Source organism: Mustela putorius, unplaced genomic scaffold (assembly GCF_011764305.1).
Source record: "Mustela putorius furo isolate JIRA1106 unplaced genomic scaffold, ASM1176430v1.1 tig00003987_pilon_pilon_pilon, whole genome shotgun sequence".
NCBI lineage: Eukaryota > Metazoa > Chordata > Mammalia > Carnivora > Mustelidae > Mustela > Mustela putorius.
The window spans coordinates 2,799,866-2,826,374 of NW_025422126.1; the positions used below are offsets into that span (position 1 = coordinate 2,799,866).

Below are 26,509 nucleotides of genomic sequence, written 5' to 3' on the forward strand. Positions count from 1 at the left end.
CCCCCACCCCCCAATTTCCCTAACAAAGCTCAGGGCTCCCTTGGAGGGGCCAGTCAGGGGCCCAGCCACTGACTGTAGTGGACTGGGATGCAAAACCTAAGGAAAAAACTCTGATCTAAGGCTCAGAAAGGGAGAAGCTGAGAGCCACCAGCCTGCCGACAGGTGCTCAGAGTCATGCATTTGTTTGAGAGCTGTTCCCTTACACCCCCAAGGGGACAGGGTTTTTAACCAGACAGAGCTGGGGCTGGAAGAGCCTGTGCCTCAACCGAAGACTTTGAGTTATCCCAGCTATCAAGCCTAGAGTCATAACAGGGACAGCTCAGTCACTCCTGCTCACCAAAACTGGGGCTTAGACCAGCTTTAGAAGACTTCAGGCCTAAGGTAGGAAGTTTGGAATCGTACCTTGCAATGGACTTATTCCCTCCATCCTGGAGCCTGTCCCTCACCTCAGTTCCATGAAACAAAGATAAACCTAGCCCAGGCTTTTGGGGGAAAAAAACAAAAACAAAAAGAATTTTATTTGAAATAAAATAGTACAATCCAAAGAGGTCAGGGCATGAGGCAGTAGAGAGGATAGGGGACACCAGAGAGCCCATTTTGGGGCAGGAATCTGCCTTTGACTCCACCTCACACCTTTGCCAAGGAGGAAGAGTCTGTAAGCCAGAGATTTCAGATGGGAGGGAAATACGTGCTGTGCCAGCACTCCTGGAGCAGGTTGCCCTTCAGGTACAGAACACCACCTCCACAAAGTAGTGTCAGAACCACTGGCAGAGCCCATGCAAATCCTACAGCCCTCCCCTGCCATCACCCACATGGACACACTGAGGCTTAAATAGGGAAGCATACTCTGAGTTGGAGGTGAAGTCAGGGCTAGAACACCTGAGCAACCTTAGCATGGGATGGTGGCCCTAGGCCTGGGTATGCACAGGACATAAGTAGACACATGAGTCAAGCAAATGACCCGGTGGTGAGAGATGGTTGTGGTTTTCAGGTAGCAGCCACTGTTCAGTGGTCCCTGACCTCAGCAAGAGGTGGCTATGTAAAGGCCAAGAACCAATTCGGTGGTTACGAACCTCAGGACTTTTTTTAGCACCAGATGGTGGAGCTCTCCTGCCAGCTCAGCCTCTTGGGGCCTCTCAGATAAGGGTGATGCTGCTTGAAAGTTCCTGTGCCTTCAGGCGGGGTGAGGGAAAGGAGAAGCCAGCAGAGCTGCCTGAAGCCCTGTCCTGTGCCCTTCCTCCTTTCTTCTCCCCCTCCCCCCACTTCAGCACGGCCCACAGAGGACACAGGGCGGGGAAGGCCAGAGTGTAATGTCTTGTTTCTAGTTTCTGGGCAGTGGACCGCCTCCTTCCTAGCAGAAGAGAAAGGGTTTAGAATCGCTTTTCCTCAGGCTGGGAGGTAATGAGCAGCTCCTTGTTCCCGAAGTCCCACCAGGCCGTCATGTGGAACGCCATGTTGGTTAGGACGACAGTGTATTCCAGGATGGCAAAAATGGTGTACACTGTTGTGAGAACACAAGAACAGGGCACGGTGAGCCTTCTACCTCCAACCCTCCCGGGGCCTCTTGGTAAATCACCACATTTCTGCAGTGGGTACAAGCCCCCCAAGACTACTGCCATAATGCACACTACAGAAAACATGACCACCAGTGGATCCCAGCCTGGCCTCACCTCCAGCCTCACAATACATGTTGTGCCGAAAGTAGACAGCCAACGCCGTGAAGAAGGAGATGAAGTTGATGATGAAAAGCCGCTGTTTCCAGTTGTAGGACTTGCGGTCCTAGAGGATGGGCTATCTGATCACTGGGTGGCCCTTTGGATATGTGTGGGCAGCCTCCCCTCATGGCCCCAGTTCCTAAGAGCTGTGTCTTACCTCCCTGGGTTATGGAAGGGGGTACGGGCAAGGGCAGCAGCAATGATAGGCATGTTCCTATCCCTGCGTTCGTGAGGATAATGAAGCCCTTCCCACTTCAGCCAGTTGGAATATGAAAGTTACTTGGAGTCACCCACCAATCTGACCCCTCCACGTACTACAGGGGGAAAAAAGGGGTGTGTGTGTGTGTGTGTGTGTGTGTGTGTATACACTGGAGGTACCACAGACCGCTGATACTGCTCCTAACCCACAGCACCCTGGGTGCTGTTCCTCATTCTGCCCCAACTTGGGAGTCCCCCAGCTCTGCTATCTTCCAGTCTCCCATATCACCCAAATATAGTCCTAGATTCGACCCACTCGACCACCCTCCACCTGTCCGCAAGTCCCAGCCCCAGCCCGGATTCCCATGGGAACTCCAGCTCCCACCTCACCGTGACCCGCATCCCGAGGACAGGTGTCCTGGATGTTCCTCTGGGCTGCCTCGAGCCCCACTAGGGGTAGACCGTACCTCCTGACTTACTGTGTGCTTCTTGGTCAGCCGCCAGAGAATGCAGGTGAGGAGCATGTGACCAAGGGATGAGGCGATGAACACAATGAAAGCATTTTCATGGATGGCTGGAGGGAGAGAGGGAGTTTGGGAGCACGCCCTGCAGGGAGCATCCAAGCATCCTAAGGTCCGAGGGAGGGCGGGGGTGGGGGTGGCCCTCCCCAACCCTTCCCTGCTCCTCCTTCCCTCATCTGGGCACCCACTGAAGTCCTCGGAAGAGGAGACGTAGGTGAGCACGAGCAGCGCCAGGTTCTCCACCACGTTGAGGCCGAAGTTGAGGCGACAGAGCGGGCGGTAGCCGGGACACGGGGACGCGCAGCTGAGGTAGTGGTTCCAGTAGGCAAAGGCCACCAGGAAGCGAGGTGCCGAGTGCAGGCCGATGCAGAAGCGCCACACGTAGCGCTGGGGCACCTCCCCACCGATGGCTGAGCTCACCGAGGGCAGATAATTGGGCACCTAGAGAGTTGTGAGCTGTCTGGGGACAGGCCTCTGCCGGCCCCACCCACCTGGAGAGCCTTCTCCCTCCTTCAGAACCACCCTGGCTCTCCTGAGGCCCCACTCCAGCCCCTCTCCTTCCAGGAGATCCTCCAGAACGCTCCTGGGAGAAGTCCCTGCCAGGTCCCCTTCCTCCCCCCCCTCCACCAGGGTGCTTGTTCTCATTCCCTGGGCAGGCTGGGGTGTGTGCAGGAACTTGATGGGACTCTACATGGCTACGGAAGCTGGAGACAGATTCAGATGCTCTCTGAGCCCGTAGTACAGAGCTTTGCCTTCGATAAGGCCCTGAGGGAGGTTCGATGAGCCCAGGATCCTAGATTGGATAGATAGTCATGAGGACAGGCCACCTGAGCTTCCCTGGGACAGTGCTGGATGCACTGGGCAGCCGAGTGGTTCTTCTGACTCCTCCCAGCTTCACTTATTCTTTCAGGTAGATGTGCCAAGGTGGTAGAGGGTACTGTGAGATCCTGGGGGGACCTGAGTCGGAAGGGTCCCCCCACCCTGAACATGCTTAAGAAAGTGGGTACTCTTAACCTGGATAGTCTAAGAAAAGGACCCCTTTCTGGAGCATCTCCCCCATTTATCTTTCTCAAAGCTGGAACTCCTCATTCCTTAAGGAACTGGAGCACTATTCTTTAAAGTTGAGGAAGGAGGAGGAGGTCACACACACAGCTGTGAGGATAGGTGTGTTGTCTGCATGATGAGGGATGAGTGACAGGAGAGCCAGGGCTAGGAGGAGGACCTCTCAGACTCCAGGGCCTAGAGCAATGCTTCTACCTTGAATGTGCATATAACTCACTGGGGATCGTGTGAGAATGTAGCCAGTCTGGACTATGGGAATCTACATTTCTAAAGGATTCTTAAAAAGCTGAAAGCTACTAGCCTGTTGTACATACTTTCTGTGGCTTTTTTTAGACTTCCAGCAAAAGCCAGAGCAGGGCCAGGCTTCAGAGATGCAGTTCTAGAAGATTCTTTCCTTTATCTTAATGGGGATGCGGTCTCCATCAAGGCTGGGAAGGAAGGTGGAGGCAGCTCACAGAGCAGGGGTTGGCCTGGGGGCTCATCAGCCAGGGGCTTCAAAGGCTTCCCAGAAAAGGAGACAGATTGCCCTCAGCACTATCAGAGGAAGCTAAGTGCAGAGCTCTTGGAGAGAGGGTGCTGCTCTCAAGGCAATGGCTTGAGATACCTTAGCTTGAGACCAGGCTCAGACACTCTGAGTTGTCAGTAAAGAGGCAGCATGGAGGCTCTGGAGCCACACAAACCCAGGTCTGTATCCCATATCTGCCTTTTTTTTTTTTTTTAAATTTTTAAATTTCATTTATTTATTTGACAGAGAGAGAAAGAGATCACAAGTAGGCAGAGAGGCAGGCAGAGAGAGGGGGAAACAGACTCCCTGCTGAGCAAAGAGCCCGATGCGATGCGGGACTTGATCCCAGGTCCCTGAGAGCATGATCAGAACTGAAGGCAGAGGCTTAACCCACTGAGCCACCCAGGCACCCCCCATCTCTGCCTTTATTAGTTGAGTGACCTTGAGCAGGTCACTTCCCCTTTCAGAGCTTCGATTTCCTCACCGACAAAATAGGGACACTACCACCTACCTTGCAGGATGATTGCAGATACTGAATATAATGTATACAGAGCATCTGCGGCACAAATGGCTATGGTGATGGCTTTCATATGACCTACTTCCCTGAAAATCCTACAAAGAGCTGGTCAGCTATGTGGTTCTTGAAGATGGGAAGACTGCATATGAGAGAGAGGTGAGAATCATACCTTTGCCAGAGATTTCTGAGACCTCCAAGCCTCCTTACTATTCTGCCCCTCTGAGTTAGGTCCCCTCAGTAAGGTTAGTAAAAGTGCTGCCTCCACTTTCTAGAATATTCATTCTGAAAACTCCTGCCCCAACCCTAGCTACTTTAAGGGGAATGGAACCAGCATGAGCTTTGTGTGTGTGTGTGTGTGTGTGTGTGTGTGTGTGCATGCTGTGTGTGTATGTGTGGGGGGGGGAGCATGAGCTTCAAAAGCTTGGCTGGGAGAGCCCAGAGTCCTGACTGATGCTGGAAAACAGGTAAAGAGATGGCAAAGAGCTTGGGGGATGCCTCTGAAGGAAGGGAGATTTCATAAACTCCTCTCAGAGTATGGGTGGAGGAAGGCTGCTAAGAGCAGGCATCTTCTTATCTCTCTTTCTCTCCCCCAACCCCTCATGCACACATGCACAGACACACTGATACACACACACACACACACACACGTATAATCAGGTATAGATATTCACATATGTCTCCCCATCCAAAGCACACGAGTTCCCCGCTCACCAGTTGTGCCATCAACATCAGGAGCTATCAGAGACCAGCTACCCAGTTCACCTTAAGTTTCGCCATGAGCTCAGAGCTAAGGGTGCTGAGATGGGAACATAACCACTTTACCCCAAGAACACAAACCCTCCACTGGCATGGAAGACCTGACTCAGTGGATCTATGGTGAGGCAGTAGATCAGAAATTCACATAGTATAAAGGGTGAGGGTCCAAAAAATTCCCTACCATAGCACCTCAGATTTCACCAGTAGAGATTAATTCCTTTGACAAAAATCCCCCAAAGTTATGGATGAATTTTCTGTCTACTGCCCCCATCCCTTGCCAACTGGACACAACCTCTCATCCCTACAATTCAACCTGCTACCCTTCTCTGGACTCGATCCTCAACTCTCTAGTCTCATAACCTTTATTTTAGCTCTGGTCTCCCCACTAGTGTGAATTACTGCACTAACCTCTTCACTTCTCTCCCTATACTTGCTCCCTGCCCTTACAAATATTCTCTATTCAGGAGCCAGAATGGTCTTCTAAAGCATAAATCTGATCATGAACTTCCCTGTTTAAAATCGTTCCAAAGCTCACCACTGCCCTCTGGATAAAATCAGAAGTTGTCAGCCTGGCATTCACAAAATCCTTCTTTACCCCTATAGCTGCAATGCCCCCTGCTTCAGGAAGGAAGTCTTCCCCAACATCTAGGCTACACTAAGTGCTTGCTCTGGGCCCCGTGATCCCTGTGCTCCCCTTTATCACAGTGCCTCCCATCTCACTGTGCCTGACCATCTGTGTCTAGGACTGTCTCTTGTAGGATGAGAGGCTAAAGGCAAGTGAATGTTCAGTTCCATGCCCCTGACCCAAAACTCTAACCCTGGGCCCTCAGAAAGGCCCAGTGGACTGCTCATAGAGGCAGGAAGTCCATTTAGGTTTCTAGCTAGCAGAGCCCTGAGTGGACACAAGTTGTGGGGCCCAAGGTTGTCAGAGGGAGAAACCAAACTAGAAGATTCCAGGGCAAGGCTTGGGGGTCCTCTTGGCCAGGCCCCAGTCTCAGCTAAGCCCAACTACGACATCTCCTGGCTCCTGGCTGCATCTGACTCCCCATTCTTGGCTTCCTTCCCAGTCTGGACTTTCTTCAACCTCCTCCTCCCTTTCATGACCTCTTTTACCTATTCCCCTCCTTTCCCCTCCCCTCTGTGGCTTCTCTTAGAGGACTGTGACTCCACTCTCACTGAGTGTCTCCCCACAAATTCCCCCAACTCTGACTTGCCCCCCAATATCCCTTCATCCCTTCCCCTCTCTCTGACTCTCCACCTCCTCTCCTATTCTCTGATTCCACTCTCATGGCCATCTCCCAACCTGGCCCTGACCTGGCCCTGAACCAGGTGCAAGGGAGCATGGCACTCACCCCACAGTCAGTGGCCACTGTGTACTCAAAGTGGAACACCAGAGACCAGATGATGCAGAAGAAGAAGCCGAATATGGGGAAAGTGATGATCCACCAGACCACGGCCGTGAAGCGGAGCCGGAACACAGTCCCATCTGGGTCCAAGGGCTGTGAGGCCGCAGAGAACATCCTGTATGGAGTGGTGCCCAAGCAGGGTGAGGGACACGACTTGGGGCCTGGTGGGACACGTGGGCCTCAGGAACTGAGGACTTTTCTGGACCTGGCTCCTCTGGGTAGAGGGAAGAGCCAGAGTAGAAAGAATGCAAGGGGAAAAGGAAAGCAGTGCAGAAGATCAGGAGAACAGAGAGAGATGGGGAGGGAGCCACTCGGTCAGGCAGGGTCAGCTCTTAGGAATCCCTTTGGCACATACCCACTCAGAAGGGTCAGAGATAGAAAGGTTGTTATTTCTGTTCCACAGAAGGAGAGAACTATGCCAGGATCAAACATTAGAACTAAGGTTTCAGCCCCTGACAGTCTAAAGCTCCCAAGTCAAGGCTTTCTTCAGGCCAAATAACCTAAATGAAGGACCCTTGGCTCAGTCTCAGCCCTCCCACTGACCCCATCTGACCACATTCCTGCTCTTCACCCAAGTTCAACCAGGAACAGTGGGAGTGCCCTGAACATTTCACTGGGGTCACAGTCTGCCCACCAGCCCACCCCCAGGCTCAGAATGATCCAAGCCTCAGGCCAGCAGTACTGTCATCTCAAGATACCAGGGTCCCTGCAGAGGCCCAGACCTCCATCTCCTTCCTCTCTGCAAAGACCATGTCACCCAGTCCAAAGGTTATGGGACTCTAAGGGCCATAGGAATCTTCTCCACTCACCCTGAGCCTGTCTGCTGGGCTGGACCTAGCAAGGACAGACCTAGCCCAAAGGAACTGACCTTCCTCTATTCTCTTTGCCCTCTAAGCAGAGAACTCCCTCCTCCCACCTCCCCCTGCCCCGACCACCATGACTTGCAAGCTGGGTTCCCTTCTGGGGAGACAGACAGAAATGGCTTTGACTTTTAAGTCCTAGGACCAAACTTCCCTTGGGACACATACCTCCCTCCGTTAAGGGAACACCAGTCCACTAGTCCAGCTCAGTATCAGGGAAATGGGGGAGGGGGCTCGCACTGGCAACACTCACACTGGGTGCTGATGGACGGATCCGAGGCTTGAGTTGAGGGCTCTAGCCAGACTGAGACTATTCTAAGACTGGAGGGTCCCACCCCTAGTTCCTCAGGGCATACCCTCCCACCCATGGAGCCTAGATCTCCACGCCTGCCCAAGCACACAGCCCTCCCAAAACCAACAAAACCATATCATAAACCCTGGAACACTCTGCAAAGATAAGAGCGATAGTGGCTAACGACAGCCTACAGAAGCTTCCTTGCCAGGGATGGGTGTAGGGACCTTTCTGAGGGTTGTGTCCTGGGAAACAGGCAGGTTTCTGGGAAGGGAAAGGGAGAAAGCAGAATAGGATTTCACCCCTTTTTGCTGGGAGCCGGAGTAGGTCTGTTGGGCCTCACTGGAGAGCCAGCTAGTCATAGGACAACAGATTCAGGATCCAAATGAGATCTAGATGGGCCTGAATATGCCATATCAGTGTCCAGCCTCCTCTGCAGAAGCAGCTAACATCAGCCCAAGACGCCCTAACAGGGATCTAACAGCCAGTAATAGGAATGCAATGGTCCTGCTTTTGCCTCTACTACCCAAGCCATAGGAAGTCCTATGCCTATAGCAGGGCCTCGGATAGAGAGAGGAGTGACCAACTGGGCCAAGGCTAGGGTGCATGTCCTGTGAAGTTTGCCTGAAAGAAGTGGAGCTATGCTACACAATAAGAGTAAACTCCGCCCCCCCCCACCCCGCAATTACTGCTGTCCCATCTCTGTAGGACTGGCTTGACACCAGGAGGAGAAAGGAGCTCTCAGTTTCCCAAAGCAGAGCCAGGGCAAAAGCAGAGATTCATCAGAAAGAGAAAGTGCGCTTGCCACAAAAAACAGCTTGCTAATTGTTAGTTACTAGACCTCCTTGGAATAGGCTGTCTGGAGAGGAAGGAAGTGCCGCATCACTGGAGATATGCAAGCAGAGGCAGAGCCATCTAATTATAGATGCGTTAGACTAAAGTTACTTCTTTTATTCCTAGGGTTGGCCATTCAGGGAATACTCTAGGTGAGAAATTCGGAGCAGACATCCACCTAGACTGCCCCTAAGTGGCTATGACACAGTAGTCCCAGGGAGTGGGGACAAAATCTCCCCTGGGTCACTAAGCTCACTCAGTCCTGACCCAGAGGGACTAGGTACCTGTGCCACTATGCCTATGCCTTAGCTCCCTAACTAATATGCCAAGAATGAGGTCTAGATATGTCAGGTATGCTGAGTTATTGATCCCATTAGCCCTCAGGAGATAGCGATGTGGGGCAGAGCAAACAGCCTACTCCATTTAACTTCATATGCTATACAAATATTATCATTTTCTGTATGGGCTATGACTACGGGCCTTCTTTTTCCCAGGGTACTGGGCTGGTATGTGTGTGTGGTGGTTGGGGGTGGGGGGGAGTTGTCCTGTTTATTTATCCAACAAATTCTTTCTGATTCAGATGTAGTGCCCACCTTGAAGGAGCTCCCAGTCTGGTGGGGAACAGAGATACAAACATGATGTGATAGAACTGCAGGAAAGATAAAACAGGGAACTCCCAGAGAAAAGAGTGATTCAGTTTGCCCCCAAGGAGGCTAGGAAAGGCTTTTCAAAGGACGTGACACTTGAAAAGGGTTTTGCAGGATACAAAGGAGTTGACCAGTGTGAGAGAAACATTTGAAGCATTATCTAAGGTAAAAACTAGCTCAGGAAAGGCCATTGGTTGGACCCTTTCTGATCTCCCCCCACCCAGATCACCTGGACACCCTCTTTTCTTCCAGTTCTGTTCTTTCTGATAGCTCCCAGCCTTGGGTCTCATCAGAATGGCTGCCCAGAGCTCAAGGCCAACGTCTCTTCAATGACAAATCAAGGAGAGGGAAAACTTTCAAGTCATATGAACAAAGGAACTAAGCCCCACTCCATACTGCCAGCCATACCCCAGTCTCAGTCCTGGTCGCAGCCCTATTTCTGGAGCAGATACTCTTTATAGAGAGGCAGGAATCTGAGATGAGTGGGGGCCTACAGAGCTCTCTTGATGCTACTGCAAGGGTCCATGTCCAGGCCCTGCCTCTTTTCTACCTACAGCCCCTAAACTCTTCCTCTCCTGCCCTGCCTTCTAACCTGACAATTTCCTTTTCCTCCTCTTCCTTCTGCTCCTCACCCTTCACCATTTCCCAAACAACCTTCCTATTCTTCCTCTATCTAGAGCTGTATCCTGGCCCTGAGGAGGAGGATGGGAATTGTCAACTCGATTTTAGACATGGGGAGGCTCAGTCTCCGTGTCTCAGGTAATACAGAGTCAGTAGATGAGCTAGGAGTGTAACAGAGGTCAACACAGGCTCACCCTCTTTACTCTGAGATACTACAGAGAAAACTCTTGTCTTTTCTTCTGGCCCAGCATGCCATATCCCAGAGTAGAAGGTGCATGGGTGCCAAGAGGAACATAGCCCATATACATATATGGAACACACCATACACACACACACACACACACACATCATCAGGCCCTCATCCAGACACACACAGATAGTCTCTCCCACACATAGTTGTGTCCCTCACAGTCACACACACGCATACAGAATCACATTCCCCCAGAGACAGGCACAGCCTACAGTGACACACTAAGAGGCTCCAGTTCCTTCTAGCTCAGGCTTGTTCTCTCTTCATCCCTCACAAAACCCTGGGGCTCTTGAATCTACCCTGCTATCAAGTAAGGATTGGGTTCTTGGTCCCGGGACTGCCCAGCTTCAGGGACTGCAGGCCCTAGTGACTTCCATGGAAAGTGGCAGAAGGCTCATTCCTGAGACCTCGATTTACAGGCATCCTAACCTCCAGCAGCCCAATTTGTTTGATGGACCCCACTGGAGACCTCGCTAATCCTTTAACAACAGAATCATGATCCAAAAAAGATCCAATTGGGCCTGAAGATATTGTTCCCCGACCCCCCTGGGCAAGCCCTACCCCACAGTGTGTGGCCGTAGTCTCCTTGAAGTGGAAGAGCAGGGACCAGAGGATGCAGAAGAGGAAGGCCACAAGTGGACAGCAGACCGTGACCAGGGCCACCAGGGTGAAGCGGAGCCGGACCAGGGTCCCATCCCGGTCCAGCGGCAGTGGGACCTGGTACATCTTGTCAGACCTGGGGATAAAGTAATGTGCTGTCAAGACCCAAGGCAGCAAGGCCAGGACTCAGTGGCAAAGCCAGCCCTTGTGTTCAGTCCTTAGCTTAGCTGTGCTATGGGGTGAAGGGTCTGAGAAGAAAGCCATCTAGCCCCTAGGCTTGGACAGCTCCTGTCCCGAAGAAGACTGACTCAGAATCCCAAGAGAATATTCATCCTCAATTTCAGAGGAAAGACAATAAACCCACTCTGAGGTAAAACAAGACTTGAATGGATAGGGAGAACCTCTTCTCCCTTACAGGTGGATTTACAGCAGGAGCTGGTTTAACTGGTCTCTCTTGTTTCAGGAACCAACCCTAAAACCTCCCAGTGGACAGAAGGGCCCATCTCCTCCCACAGGCCTTTGAGCCTCCAGGCTTCAGGGCCTCCCATCAGCTCTCTCTCTACTTCACCCACTGGCCCGGGACCTTCTGTACCTTCAATCCCTTCCCAGGTTGTGTGTGCCTGCACCACAGAGCACAGCAGCAAGGCCTCCATGGAAGCCAGTAGGGCCCTGACCCCGTGCTCATCCCCACCTACTGCCTCACGTGCTCTGGGGGTGAAAAGCTTTGCAGAATCAGGCCTAGTGCTGGCCTGGGCTTGCTGTTTGCTGGAAAGACCTGCCTTGTCAGCTTCTGGAGGCTTCCCAGTACCCATGGGCCTATCCATCCCCCTCCAGGGATGAAGTAAAGGCTCCTGAGGATTGTGACACACCCCCCCCCCCAGATGAGGATAAGAAGGTCAGGAGCTATAATAACCAAGTACACACCAACAATCCCAACCTCCATCAGTGCATAGAAGGAGAAATTGAGTCCAAGAGAGGAGCAGGAACCTGCTCAGGGTCACATAACTTGAAGGAAGAGCCCACAGTGTGGAGATGTGGGGCCCACAGCATCACAAACTACACCCTAGCCTTCTTTGACCCCTTCCTCTCTGGGCCAGAGGTCTGGGCAGAAAGGTCAGGTTAGGTCAGATTAGGAGGGGAGAGAGAAGGGGTGCCTGTCCATGAGAGAAAGAACGGTAAATCAAATCCTGTATAGACGAGTCCATGAGCTCTGGCCCCACTGCAAAAGACAGAGAAACCAAGACGTAGAGAGAGGAAGGTTCTTCCTCAGAGCCCGATGCTGAACCTGATGGAGAGCCATCCTTGGAACTTATGCTGCTTGTGGCCAAACTAGGTCTGGCTCCAGATTCATAAAGAACCTGCCCTTCAGGACTCAAAGGTCTTGCCAGATCAAGCCCCAACTCTTCCTGGACCCACTCTCAGGAAGCACCTCTTGACATTCCAGAAGCGGGTGAATACGCCTCTGTGTTCTCCTCCATCTTCCCTCACTAGCCTCTCTGCCAGGTCAGATTAGGCAGCCTGCCCCAGTTGCCCAAGTTCCTTTCTCTCTTCAGGGGCTAGGGATCTCCCAGGGGAGATGGAAGTGGCTCTGGTGACTGCCCAAATCAAACACATTTCTTGGATTGTCCCCAAATGAACTGTAAGTCCCCAGAGGTAAGGGGAACAACTTCCACACCCAGCCCAAATCTCGATTCTGTGCTTGTAGCAGCATTAGCTCCCTCCCTCAACCCAGCCGCTCTGGATCCCTCAGAAACCACTGGGATGCCCAAACTGAAGACCAGTTCATGAGGGGATGAATACGCACTGCCCAAGACAGTGAGTGGAGAAAGAGGCTGGAGGAATGGTCTGTTCCACGGCTTAGAGGTATGCTGGCTCCCCTTTTAGCTGTGTGACCTTGGACAAGTCATCTAACCACTCTAGGACTTTCCCCCAGCTGTGGGACATGAAAATCAGGAGGTTTAGATTACTAATAAGGCCATTAAAACATGGCGATTTTACTACTCCAGGTCTTAGGACAGGGAACTCACTACCTGAAGGGCAGCTGTTCAGTCCCAGTCAGCTCTTAACTGCTTCAAAGGGACTACTTAGCTGGACACTGCTTTCTTAGAAGTACCCCTATCTTATCTCCAAAGGTCCAAGAGATCTTCTCAGCCTCCAGCGGGAATCCATACTTACCTGGCACCTCCTGAGCATGAACAGCAGTTGATAGACTTGGTGCACATTGTTTCTTGTAATCCTCACTATAACTCGATGAGGTAGGCCCTATTGCCTGTGTATTTCCATTTTACAAAAGAGGAAACTGAGGCTCAGGGAAGTTTAAAAGACTTGTGCAAGGTCACAGGCTAATAAATGACAGAGGTGGGATTTGAAATTACTTCATGGGGTTCCAGGCCCCCCAAAACACACACCTCCATCCCCCGCACCTAAAGAGAAATGCCAACCAACAGTCCTTGTGAAGAGAAGGGAGAGCTCAACCAATGCACACCCAGCCACCATGACGGAGAGTAGAGGGGGAGAAGGGTTGGTTAAGAAGTCTGGACAGCAGCAGATCCTGGGCAAGCACCGTCAGAGCGTGGGGCTGGGCCTTGAGGAGGCCGGACCGCGTGGCAGAGCTCCCCCAAGTGGGGTTGCCCGGCAGTCCAGCACACCCATCCCCATACTCACCCAGGATGTGGCGGCGAGGAGGCCGCATCAGCGCGGGCCGGGCGCTGGGGTAACCCGAGCGGAGCCCAGGTCCGGCCTGGGGCAAGCGGCGGGGGGCGGGCGGGAGCGGGAACGGCGGGGGCGGGGCCAGCGCGCTTGGGGAGGAAACTGCGCCCAGATCCTCCGTTGGCTCCTCCCCACTCCTGCGGACCTAGACCCTTGGCTGTCCCCCTCGATCCCGCGTTCCCTGGTGCCATGCTCTCCAGCTCTCGGCGGCTCCACTAATTCCCGCTGCGTGGGGACAGCCGGAAGAGCCCTGGACCCCTGGTTTTGACACGTTGGATAAGCCACCTTGTCACCTTACCTCTCAGCTGTGTTCCATCACCTGTTGAAAGAACATAAAATTAACTCAACAGGGCCCCGAATTCTCCAATTTCCTAACCTCAGTGCCTCCTGCCCACGCTCCCATTCTAGCCGAATTGTCCAGCCTCGCCCTTCTGAAACATTACAACAGCTTTGCCCCAACCTCAACGCCCCCTCCCTAAATTTGCTCCCCAGAGCCGATTCGAGCAAAGGGAAGAGCACCTTATGGGTAGAGAGAGATCAGTGAGAACCACCCCAAAAGCTCTGGGCCAGAACTGTTCCCACCTTTGATCAGGAGAGGGCGCCCTGTCCTGTCCTACAGAACAGAGCAAGGCTGTCCGCTCCGCCCCCGTCACTCCCTGCCAAGAGAGTGTGGAATCCCAGAAACCAGCCCCCAGGGGTCCCTCTCCACTCTGACTGACCCATAAAGGAACCTGAGGAGGACTCGGGGTTGTCAGAGCACCTGCAGGTGGTAAAGGACCTCCCGAGCTAGACATGGTCACCATCACATTTTCCTATTTAAATCCCCAACAGTAATAATTAGCACCTTTTGAGCACTTTCTGTCTTCCAAGGACTGTTGTTTTGTTTTGTTTTGTTTTCCTTTTTATGCATTATCCCATTTAATCCCTCATAAAAACCGCATGAGGTAAATACTATTACTATTTCCGTTTCACCAGTGTAAAACAGTAAAGATATGTTACCTATTCACACAGTTACAAATGTCAGAACCAGGATCAGGGTCTGACCCCTGAGGTCATTCTCTTAATCCCCATACGGTTGCCCTTGGAACGATGGTGAGTTTGAACAGCACAGGTCCACTTATACGTGAATTTTTTATATGTATATAGAGAGAGCACAGTGGTGTAAATGCATTTTCTCTTCCTTATGACTTTCTTTAAAAACTATATTTTTTTTACAGTAGGCTACACACTCAACATGGGGCTCAAACTTAAAACCCTAAGATCGAGAGTCACATGATCTGCCAACTGAGCCAGTTAGGCACCCCTCTCTTCCTTATAATTTTCTGAATAAGATGTTCTCTCTGCTTCTAGCTTACTTTATTGTCAGAATATGAAACACAGAACATACAAACTATGTGTTAATTGAGTTTGTTATCAGTAAGGCTTTGGTCAACAGTAGCTATCTGTAGTTAGGTTCTGGAGGAGTCAAAAGTTATAGATGGATTTTTGACTGTGCCAGGGTTCAGCACTCCTAACCCCTGTGTTGTTCAAGAGTCAACTGCATAGTGACGCCTGGGTGGCTCAGTCAGTTGGGCATCTGCCTTCAGCACAGGTCGTGGTCTTGGGGTCCTGGGATTGGGATTGAGCTTCGCATTGGGCTCCCTGCTCAGCGGGGAGTCTGCTTCTCCCTCTTACTCTCTCTCTCCTCCCTCTTTTTCTCTCTCAAATAAATGAATAAAATTTAAAAAGGGGGGGTGTCAACTGTATAATGTTAACCCCACAAGGTAGCTATACTAATCACCACTTTGCAGGTGGGCATACAGAGGCTCAGATTTGATGAATTTACCAGAGCTCTTTTTCATGTGTTAACTCTTGTTCATTTATTCAGCCTAGCCCTCCATGTGGCTGGCCCTAGCCAGGCAATGGTGGGAACCTAAAGATTTCTCTCTCCTGTGGGCTCCAAGTCTGGAGGGGTGATGCCTTTTTTTTTTTTTTTTTTTTTTTTTTGGATTTATTTATTTGTTGGGGAGCAGGAAGGTGGGGAGCATAAGTATGTGGAGCAGCTGGCAGAGGGAGAAGCACGCTCTCTGTCGAGCAAGGAGCTCAATGTGGGACTCTATCCGAGGACCCTGGGATCATGACCTGAGCAGAATACAGACATTTAAGGCATCCCTGGGTGCCTTATTCTAAAAACTTCTTTTGTTGACCTTGAACTCTCCTCCACCCTATCCTTTAAGGTTTCAGGACAAAAGAACAATTCATAAAACTTTACTAAAAGAACGATTTCCTTTTAGTTTCATTAACGAGATGTAGGTTTCCTACCTTAGGGCTTTGTGTCAGCCCTTTTTGTTTAGCTCCAACCCACAGATGCCTGCTCCTGGCCTTTATTCCGTCTTGACACCTTTTTTGTTACTTTGGCTCTAAATACCATTTCCTGAGACTGGGTCCCTTCTCTCTGCCTCTAGACTACCCCCAACGTCTGAAACTTGAGGTGTATTAATCTTGGTTTTAATTCTTTGGTGATTGGGGCAATTCACCATACAGTCCTGAATCTCAGTTTCTTCATCTGTAAGATGGTTTTAGGAATATCCACAGCACAGCGTTGCTGTGAGAATTAAATGAAATAAAGTAGCAGTGTGCCAGGCATGTGGAAAATACTCACTACATCATGGCTATTAGGACCCCATGTGGAAGCTACAGCTTGAACCAGTCCTGATTGAGCCTTTTCTGAAGTGTGACCACAGCTGTCACTGACCCTCTCTGAATCTGTTTCGTTCACTGCCAGTTCGAAAGCCTATCAGCTACCTTGATTTATGTGAGGAAAAACAAAAGAGAACAATGAGTTCTAACTAGGTGCCAGGAACTTTCTGTACCCTTTCTAATTTGATACTCTTAATAATCTGGTGAGGTAAATGTGATGGAATCTTTGTACAGATAAAGAAGTTGAACAAGCATCTAAGCCTCCGGTCTCTCCTTCATTCAGCGGGTACTCGGTGTTTGCCAAATGGGCATTTGCTCATCATCCAAGTAGCTGTTGCTGCTGTTGAAGCTTTCCAATGTCTCCTGCCCTCCTTGTTGGTTTGCCTCATGCCTGGACATACCCCAGAGAGGCCTGTGCCTGAAATAGCACCACCCCTTTCCAGCTTTGGCCAACATCACTGCTCCACTCCCCCATCCACACACACATACCAGATACCCCAAAGCTGACCAGTCATTTATTTACAGGGATGTCCCAGCCCCCAGTAGCATGGGGGACGGTGGAGAGGTGGGAAGCAGAAAAGAAGTGAATGCAGGATGCACTTGTCAAGGAAAGCTTCCTGTGGGTCTCCTTCCCTGGCCTCCTTGTCCTTTTAGCTCTTCATCATCCTCCACTTACAGCCACATTGGCTCTTCTTAAAAAACAACAACAACAACAAAAAACCCAGATCTGATTGCATGCCTCCCTTGCTGCAAACTATTTATTAACTCCCTATGGCTTATTATAGCTATAAAGGTATTAACTAGCGTCACACTTAGGAATGCATGTGGTAACTTCTAGGGAGATGACTAAAATTATGTAAGAAGATAATTTAATTTCTAAACTGGCAGGAGGAAAAACAAAATAATTCAAAAGAATGGTAAGAAAGTGGAGATTTAAATGCAAAATAAGCAATTGAAAAGGTGGTCAACATCATTAGTCATTAGGGAAATGTTTATGAAAACCACAATGAGATGTCACTTCATAGCCTTTAGGATGGCTATAATAATAATAATGAAAGGAAAATAGCAAGTGTTGGCAAGGACATGGAGAAACTAGAACCCTCATCTCCTATTAGCAGGAATATACAATAGTGCAGCCACTTTGGGAAACAGTCTGGTAGTTCCTCAAAAAGTTAAACACAGGGTTACTATAGGACTCCATAAATCCATTCCTAGGTATAAACACAAGAGAACTGAAAACGTATGTCCACAAAAAACTTGTACACGAGTATCCATAGCAGCATTATTCATAGTAGCCACAAGGTAGAAACTCAAATGTCATTCAACTTTTGAGTGTATAAATGAAATATGGCTTATCCATAAAACGGAATGTTATTCTACCATAAAATGGAATGAAGTGCTACAACATGGATGAAATTTCAAAACATTATGTTAAGTGAAAGAAGTCAGACACAAAGTCCACATATTGTATGATTCCATTTATAGGAAATGTCCGGATGGGCACATTCATTGAGACAAAAAGTAGATTAGTAGTTGCCAAGGGCTGGGGGAAGGGGGAGATGTGGAATGACTGCTAATGGTCTGGGATTTCTTTTTTGGGGTTATGAAAATCTTCTAGAATTAGATAGCGGTGATAGTTCCCCAACTTTGTGAATATAGTGGATCCTTGAACAATACAGGTATTGGAGGCTAACCCCTCACAGTCCAAAATCCAAGTATAACTTTTAATTCCCCAAAACCTTAACAACTAAGAGTCTACTGTTGAGCAGAAGCTTTACCGATAACATTAAATGCTTGATTAACACATACTTTGTGTGTGTGTGTGTGTGTGTGTGTATATATATATAAAGCATACTGTATTCTTCCAATAAAATAAGCTGGAGAAAATAATATAGTATTAAGAAAATCATAAAGGAGAAACAATACATTTACAGTACTATATTATACTTACTGAAAAATATTCTCTTATAAGTGGACCTACTCAGGGGTGCCTGGGAGGCTCGATCTGTTGAGCGTCTGACTCTTGGTTTCAGCTCAGGTCATGATCTCAGGGTCCTCAGTTGGAGCCCTGTGCCAGGCTCCCTGCTCAGCAGGGAGTCTGCTTGAGATTCTCTCCTTCTGTCCCTCCCACCGCTCCTGCTCTCTCTCTCTCAAATAAATAAATAAATAAATAAATCTTTTTTTTTTTAAGATTTTTTTCTGACAGACAGAAATCACAAGTAGGCAGAGAGGCAGGCAGAGGCGGCAGGGGTTGGGGGCAGGTGGTGAAGTAAGCTCCCGGTCGAGCAGAGCGCCCGATGTGGGGCTCGATCCCAGGACCCTGGGATCATGACCTGAGCTGAAGACAGAGGCTTTAACCACTGAGCCACCCAGGTGCCCCAAATAAATAAATGTTTAAAGACAAAATAAATAAGTGGAACTGCCAGGTTCAAATCCATGTTTTTTTTTTTTTTTTTTTTTCAAAGATTTTATTTATTTATTTTACAGAGAGAGATCACAAGTAGGCAGAGAGGCAGACAGAGAGAGAGAGGAGGAAGCAGGCTCCCCGCAGAGCAGAGAGCCCGATGCGGGACTCGATCCCAGGACCCTGAGATCATGACCTGAGCCGAAGGCAGCGGCTCAACCCACTGAGCCACCCAGGCGCCCCCAAATCCATGTTTTTCAAGAGTCACCTGTACTAAAACCCTTTGCATTGTATACTTTAAATGGATAAATATTATGTTATGTGAGTTATATCTCAATTTTACTTTAAAAATTTTTAATTTTTTGGGGCGCCTGGGTGGCTCAGAGGGTTAAGCCTCTGCCTTCAGCTCAGGTCATGATCTCAGGGTCCTGAGATTGAGCCCCATGTTGGGCTCTCTGCTCAGAGGGGAGCCTGCTTCCTCCTCTCTCTGCCTGCGTCTCTGCCTACTTGTGATCTCTCTCTCTGTCAAATAAATAAATAAAATATAAAAAAAAATTTTTTTTTAATTTTTTATTTTTATTTATTTATTTATTTTTTAAAGATTTTATTTATTTGTCAGAGAGAGCTAGCGAGAGCGAGCACAGGTAGACAGAGTGGAAGGCAGAGTCAGAGGGAGAAGCAGGCTCCCTGCGGAGCAAGGAGCCTGATGTGGGACTCGATCCCAGGACGCTGGGATCATGACCTGAGCCGAAGGCAGCTGCTTAACCAACTGAGCCACCCAGGCGTCCCCACTTTAAAAATTTTTTAAAAGATTTTATTTTATTTATTTGACATAGAGAGAGAGAGAGCACAAGCAGAGGGAGGGGCAGAGGGAGAGGGAGAAGCAGGCTTCCTGCTGAGCAAGGAGCTCTATGCAGGGCTCAATCTCAGGACTGTGAGATCATGACCTGAGCCAAAGGCAGACACTTAACCAACTAAGTCATCCAGGTGCTTCTATAACTCAATTTTTTAAAAATCTGGCAGAACTGGGCCTCAAAAAAAAGGTAAAGTTATTATTATAAAAGAAGCAAAATGAAAAAAAAGAGTAAAAGAAGGAAACATAGCAGGAAGGACAAATTAAAAAAGTCAGATAAATTCCTGAATATACTAGTAAATTCTTTAAATGCTGTAGTTCAAAGTCAAGTGTATCCACACAAGATTTATGAAAATCTAATTATATGCTATTTATAAACATCATTCTTCCCTATCAGGTTGTAGGAAAAGAGGAAGGAAATCAACAATTACTGGGCTCTTACTGTGTGTCAAATGTGCCTGGTCCTTTGTAAATTCCCTTATTTGACTTTTACAACCACCTTACAACATGGGGAGTTTTGTGCCCATTTTATAGACAAGGAAGCTGGGTCACAGAATACTTAAATAATTTGTGCAAGGTCTGAAAAGTAGCGAGACTGGCACTTGAACTTAGCTGTTTGATTCCAATTCTGCCACTCGTTCCAATGCACCACATAAGAAATCTAGACCATCACTCTGAAAGGAAGTCTCTTGCCCTTCCCTGATTCTTTGGTCCTTAAGGGTCCTGTCTTCTCCCTGAACACCAGTGCTTCAAAGCTGCATAGGGTCAGTTCCCAGAGTATGTCTGTGAGAGACTGGGGGTTCCTAAGACAGAGTTAGACTTTCCTTTGCTTTCTCTCTCCTGGCCAGAGCAGAGTGTTGACATGTGGGCCTCTCTGGGCTCCTGATGCCCAGGAGAGGATTTGGCTCAGCAAGCTTTTGTAAGCATGCACAAAACACCTTTTCTTTAGAGGGGAAGAAGGAAGATGATAATAATCAAAGGGGTGTTGTGAGAATTGGACAGAGTAAGAGTATGAGGTCCACAAATTCCTTCCTAGAGAGGTACCTGGGAATGACGAGCTTGTGGGCCACATGCCTACCAGAGGACCTAACAAGAGGTCCTGCTAAATAGAAATCACCAGAGTTATAGGAAATTTCTCCTTGTGGCACCCTTCATCCAATGTCTCCCCCTCCTGTCTTCCCACAAGTATGCACTATTTAAGGATCCCTGTTCCTATATAACCACTAGTACTTTGGACTGAATATATTTACTTATTCACTCAGAACATACTTTTGAGCCCCATTTGTGTCAGAAGCCACATCTTAGAATATTTACAATGGAAATTCCTTGATATTTATTTATTTATTTTTGAGACAGTGTGCATGCATGTGTGAGAGGGGGCAGGAGAGGCAGAGGGGGAGAGAGAATGTGAAGCAGGTTGTACGCTCAGTATGGAGCCTGACTCAGGACTCCATCTCACGACGCTGAGATCACAACCTGAGCTGTAATCAAAAGCCGGACGCTTAAATGACTGAGCTACCCAGGCGCCCCAGGAATTCCTTGATATTTTTAAAGAACAAGAAAAATTACCATTTATTGAGGGCTCCCTGTATACCGGGTACCATACTAAATGCTTTATCTCATTTAATTCTCCCAACAACCCTAAAATTACAGTTGCTACCCTCATTTTACAAACAAGGAAACTGAAGTTCAGGTGTTAAGAAATTTGCCCAAGTTCACACAGCTAATAAATGGTTAGGCTCAGATTTAAACCCAGAGTTCATGGACTCAAAAGTCCCACACTTTACTATTATTCTACTTAAGACAATAATTCATTCATTCATGGGTCGCACATTTAATGTGGCCCTAATGTGTGTGGGGCCCTAGGGATACCAGAATAAATAAGTAGTGGAGAGGCTTAATCATAGTTGGGTCTCAGGACTGGAGGGTGGGAAATCAGAGCTTCATGAGGGCAGTGAGGAAGCTCCAGTAAATTATCCAGGAAGAGTTAATGACTTTTTAATGTAGAACACAGGCAAGGGAGGGTGGAGGAGAGGAAGGGATGTTTGGATGCAGAAGCAGGGGACAAGTGCCTGAAGTCAGATGTTTAAACTAGCCTTAGCATTTGACCATCCATATATATTTTTTTCCTTTGAGCATCTACAAGGTACCAGATTTCTCCTATCCATTATCTTATTTCATCTTTACAACCACTCCACTTTTTGACAAATGAGTTATTTCTAATCCCTTGCTACCACCCAACCCTCAATTTAAGTTCATCTACTTTTGGGCAGAGCCCATTTTCATTTTGTATTAATCTTCCAAGCAGAAGGTGGTGGTGGAGAGCCTGAATACATTTTGCTTTCTGAGGACAGTTCCTGCTATTCTGTGGGGGACCCTCAGTCACTAAGTCTATTTTCTAGAACATGCTCAACTTTCTCCCCTGTAATATCAAGTCGGGGAGGGGTTAGAAACTCAAATGAGTAAAATGCAGGTCCGACCTCTAAGAGCCTAGGCACAGAGGAATGAAAAGTAAACAGTAGGATACAAAGTGACAAGGCTGTAACAGAAGCCTGCCGAAGCATTAGCCCAACTCTCTGAGATCCGGGAATGTATCCCAGAGAAGGTGGGCATATTTGAACCAGACCTTTAAGAATAAATAGGAGATCCTAAAGTGCAGGTGGTTAAGAAGTTCCAAGAATCCTCATTTGTAACATATCCTACGCTGAGCCCTTTCCTTAGGGCATGCTTAGAGCGTCTATTCTAGGGATTCAGAGAGGAAAAGGTTGTGATAGGGGTGGCATGGGTTGGGAAACCAGGAGGCCAGGTTTTGGGGCCTCAGAGCAGCTGCAGGAAAGCTACTCCAAGAGACAGACCTCCCAGGAGGGCCCTCCGGCTCCGCACGTGGTCTGACCAGGAAGTGCGGGCAGTACTACGGGGAAGCCTTCCCATCACCGCCCGCGGACTGGGGCAAGGAAAGGGTAGAATAGTTACCATGCCATCCAGGAGCCTCCCTTCTGATTGGCCCGAGTTTCAGCGGCCCGACTGTCTCGGCTCCAAGACAGGGGGCGGGGCCTCGGCATAGCATCACTACCTTTCTCCCACACCCCGCCCAACGCAGCCACTCACAAGCCCACTTCGAGGGGGCCCTGTATGACATCACGACTCTCCCACAGCCAATCGCGGCAGAGAGGGGCGGGACTACATGTCTCTCTCACCGCCCCTCCCCTTTCCTCCCCGTAACTCCTCAAGTCCCTCCTCTTCCCCTTCTCCCCTTCTCCCAAAGACCGCCTTCACGTTCGGTTTCAAAAGACTTGTTGCCCAATGAATAACAGGGCGGACTTAGAGTGGCGGAGGTGCCTGCCAATGCGCAGACAGCGAGGGCGGAGCGCCCGGAGCGAGCCTCTGACGGCGGGCGGCGTGTGACGCAGTCGGGCCCTCTGCGCGCTGCGCCCGAAGCGGCGGTCGGTGGCGGTGGTGGTAGCGGCGGCGACGGTTTCGTGGCGGCCGCGCGCTGCTCGCTGAGCGGCGGGTGGCGGAGGGGCCTAGGCCCCCACTCCTGACACTTCCCTTCCCCCGCCGCACCGCGGTAAGTCGGGAACCCGGGCGGTGGCGGCCCCGGACAGACAGGCTCCTCCTCTTCTCAGGGCGGGCGGGTGTGCCGAGGCCCTCCGCGCGGAAGTCTCGCGCCCCGGCGCGCACCTTCTGCACTGAGGGAGGGGGCGGGGCCCTCAACCCTGCGGCCCGGAGGCCGGGCTCTTCGGGCGCTGAGAGGGAATCGAGATCGGTGGAGTCGGGGCCCCGGGGTCTCCCGTCGCAGCCTACGCGGAGGGAGCGACCATGTATCTGGTGGTACTCATTCATTTGCCCAGCGGTGATTAGGTGGGCGGGCCCTTTGCGGGGGCAGTGTCTTAGGACCCCGAATTGGGTCTCCCCAGCCCTTCCCTCGACCGTCGTGCTGGATAGGCTTTAACTTGCCTTTGGCGTCTCCTCGGGGAAAATTTGCAGCCCGAGGTTTAGGGTGGGTGGGTCGGGAGTTTGTTAGTTTTTTAAAATAATATTTGAAAATTAAGGACGGTTTAGTGGAGTAAAAGGTTATTTTCTGTCCTCCCACGTGTTCCATGTAAAACTGGATGAAGAGAAAAGATGTGATTTCTGGATTACTATAGCCATAGAGACCTAAAAAATAAAGCCAGCCCCCTACCGTACATCACGTGCAAGTTTTATAGATAGAGAAACTGAGGTCCAGAGAAGGGACAGGATTAGCCAATACCAGATCTGATTCAGTCTAGAAATTTTTCTCCTGTATCACCCTCCCTGGTGTCAGATCTGATTTAGTCTAGAAATTTTTTTCTCCTGTATCACCCTCCCATTATTTGAAGGTTCCCTTTGGAAGTTAGTGGGGGGAGCAATCGGTAGTTAGAAGCAGCCTTTGATCGCGTTTCTGATCTGGTTGGTACCACTTCTGTTTGTGTAAAGGCAGAAGCTTCATTTGCGGTACCCTGACCCAAACCATGAGAACTAAAAAGTTGGTTTAAAAATGTCAATGATATAAATGTATTGGAAACGAAACGGTAAGACTACGTGTTTGGCTAATTTCCGATTCCAAATATGAAATTTTTATTTGTGTCAGCTGCTGGGGACTCAGAAGGAAGAATCCAATTAGTGACTCATAACGTTATTGGAATAGAAAGCAGGAAATACAGATAAGACTTAGAAAGATAGGCAGCGGTAATTTTGTGGTTCTTGTACCATGGAAGTCATAGAATTCAAAGTATTTTAGTTGGATAAGGTGAGAAGAAAACTGTTTGGAAGAAGAAACTAACTGGAAGAAAGAAAAGAGCAGTGATCATTCCCTGTGACAGTCTTATAAATTCAGAAAGCATTGCTTGTTAACTGGGTGACAGATGATCTGCTTACTTAGTGGAGGAAGTTAGGTTATTAAAAAAACCCAGAACTTGGACAAATTGGAGGTACTGGGAAATACTTTAATAGAGTTATTTTTTCACTCTTCAGTAAGATTTGAGGAATTTGAATTAAAAGTTACCACTTTGGTATTTTCACAGTGGTCAAATCATCACACAAGGCAAAAACTGAAAACTAGCGTGTAAGAGCAGAAGAGTACAGTAGTCTAAACATGGAGATGTGAACAGAGTCTATTTTCTGTGACATTTTCTCAGTTCAAGCATCACCCTCTTCTGGGAAGCCTTTCCTGGCATTCTGTCTCCTGCAAGCTTCCATAACACTTATTTGATACTTCTATTTATAGCACAAATCATTTTGTATTTTAGCTGTTTATGTTATTAGACTGTGGTAAAATGTATTTGTCTTTTTTAAATATTTATTTATTGAGATAGGGGAAGAGAGAGAGAGAGAGAATCTAGACAGACTCCCTGCTTGTGCAAAGCTGTGGGGGGCTCAGTCTCACAACTCTGAGATCATGACCTGAGCTGAAATCAAGAGTTGGATGCTTAACCAACTGAGCCACCCAGGAACCCCTGTCTTATCTTTGTATTCAAGTTGCTTGGCACATAGTAGGCGTTCAGTGTTTATTTGAAGGGATAAACAAATATGGAACAGCTAAACCTAAAAGAGTCTATAAAAAGACTGGGTATATGTGTGCTCCTGAAATATGGGGCCTAGATAAGAGGACTCCTACCGTTCATATATTACATGGTACTTTGGTACCTGACTTTATTCATGTCTGCTAGCTCCTAGATAGCAGAGAGCAAATAGAACTTTTAGGGAACCAAATTCACAGCTTGGAAGAAATTGGGTATATTATTTTATTTTGATATCTTTATTGTAGCAATTAGCCTAAGAAGTAAGGGATAGTAGTAGTGATGTTTAATTTCTAACAGAGTGCCCGTCTAAAATTATATTATTATATTATTTATTAATTATTATTAATTTGTCAAAAGGTTAGGGGACTAAGAAATTTTTGGAGATTTAACAATATAGGTAATAGAGGGGGATGCCTAGGTGGCTTAGTTGATTAAGTAGCTGCCTTTGGCTCAGGTCCTGATCTCAGGGTCCTGAGATCAAGCTCTGTCTGCATCAGGCTTCCTGCTCATTGGGGAGCCTGCTTCTACCTCTCCTTTTCCTCCTGACTTGTGTTCTCACTCAGTCTGCGCTCTCTCTCTCTAATAAATAAATCTTTTTTTTTTTTTTAAGATTTTATTTATTTATTTGACAGAGAGAGATCACAAGTAGGCAGAGAGGCCAGCAGAGAGAGAGGAGGGGAAGCAGGCCCCCTCCTGAGCAGAGAGCCTGATGTGGGACTCAATTCCAGGACCCTGAGATCATGACCTGAGCCGAAGGCAGCGGCTTAACCCACTGAGCCACCCAGGCACCCTCTAATAAATAAATCTTAAAAAAAAAAAAAACAAAAAACCCACACAATACAGGTAGTAGAGGGTAAGGTATATATATATATGCAGCATTTCTTTTTTTATTTTAAAGATTTTATTTATTTGACAGAATGAGAAATCACAAGTAGGCAGAAAGGTGGGGGGGCAGGGAGCAGGCTTCCAGCTTAGCAGAGAGCCTGATGCCAGGCTTGATCTCATGACCCGAGCCAAAGGCAGAGGCTTAACCCACTGAGCCACCCAGGCGCCCCATATACAGTGTTTCTTGAGAATTTGGTGCATTTCTTTGGGTTTGGAATTGAATCTAAGTATTTGGCATAGTAGGTCTCTGGAGAAGATTTTTCAGCCTCTGCACTGTTGACATTTTGGGCCAGATAATTCTTTTCGTTTGGGAGTTATGTTTTGTATTGTAGGATGTTTAGCAGCGTTCCCCAAATCTACCCAGCTCCCTGAGTTGCAACAGTTAGGAAGGTCTCCACGTATTGTTACATGTCCACTGGGAGGCAAAATTGCCCTGATGGAGAGATCACTGCTTTTGAGAAAACATTACCAGTATTTCAGTAAAGTCCTACCTTTAACTTGCCTGATGTATGCTTGTAAAGTCAGCTAATAGATTGCATTTTTTTTTTTTTTTTTAAGATTTTATTTATTTATTTGACAGAGAAGGAGGGGAGAGCAAGCACAAGCAGGGGGAGCCGCAGGCAGAGGGAGAAGGGGAAGCAGGCTCCCCATT

At 48.6% G+C, this 26,509-nt stretch overlaps 2 protein-coding genes across 11 annotated transcripts in view; one reads left to right on the forward strand and one right to left on the reverse strand.

The window, feature by feature from the left end:
• Positions 1 to 483: 483 nt before the first annotated feature.
• Positions 484 to 22,531, reverse strand: PGAP2 (post-GPI attachment to proteins 2). 10 transcript variants are annotated; one of them, XM_045071332.1, is made up of 8 exons: positions 22,403 to 22,485; positions 13,792 to 13,812; positions 10,746 to 10,920; positions 6,627 to 6,795; positions 2,623 to 2,875; positions 2,381 to 2,487; positions 1,671 to 1,779; positions 484 to 1,501 (listed from the first exon to the last, which is right to left on the reverse strand). In XM_045071332.1, the coding sequence occupies exons 3-8, from the start codon at positions 10,877 to 10,879 to the stop codon at positions 1,371 to 1,373; spliced, it is 903 nt and encodes a 300-aa protein (XP_044927267.1). In that variant the 5' UTR covers positions 10,880 to 10,920; positions 13,792 to 13,812; positions 22,403 to 22,485; the 3' UTR covers positions 484 to 1,370. The 10 variants fall into 10 exon arrangements, with proteins under 10 accessions (XP_044927267.1, XP_044927268.1, XP_044927271.1 ...); XM_045071333.1 differs by having other exon boundaries at positions 2,393 to 2,487; positions 22,403 to 22,484; XM_045071336.1 differs by lacking the exon at positions 22,403 to 22,485 and adding an exon at positions 14,013 to 14,082.
• Positions 22,532 to 23,269: 738 nt separating this feature from the next.
• NUP98 (nucleoporin 98 and 96 precursor) overlaps positions 23,270 to 26,509 on the forward strand; it is a 121,852-nt gene continuing 118,612 nt past the window's right edge. The window contains 1 exon segment of the mRNA XM_045071330.1: positions 23,270 to 23,290. The gene's annotated coding sequence lies outside the window, so the exon portion shown is untranslated.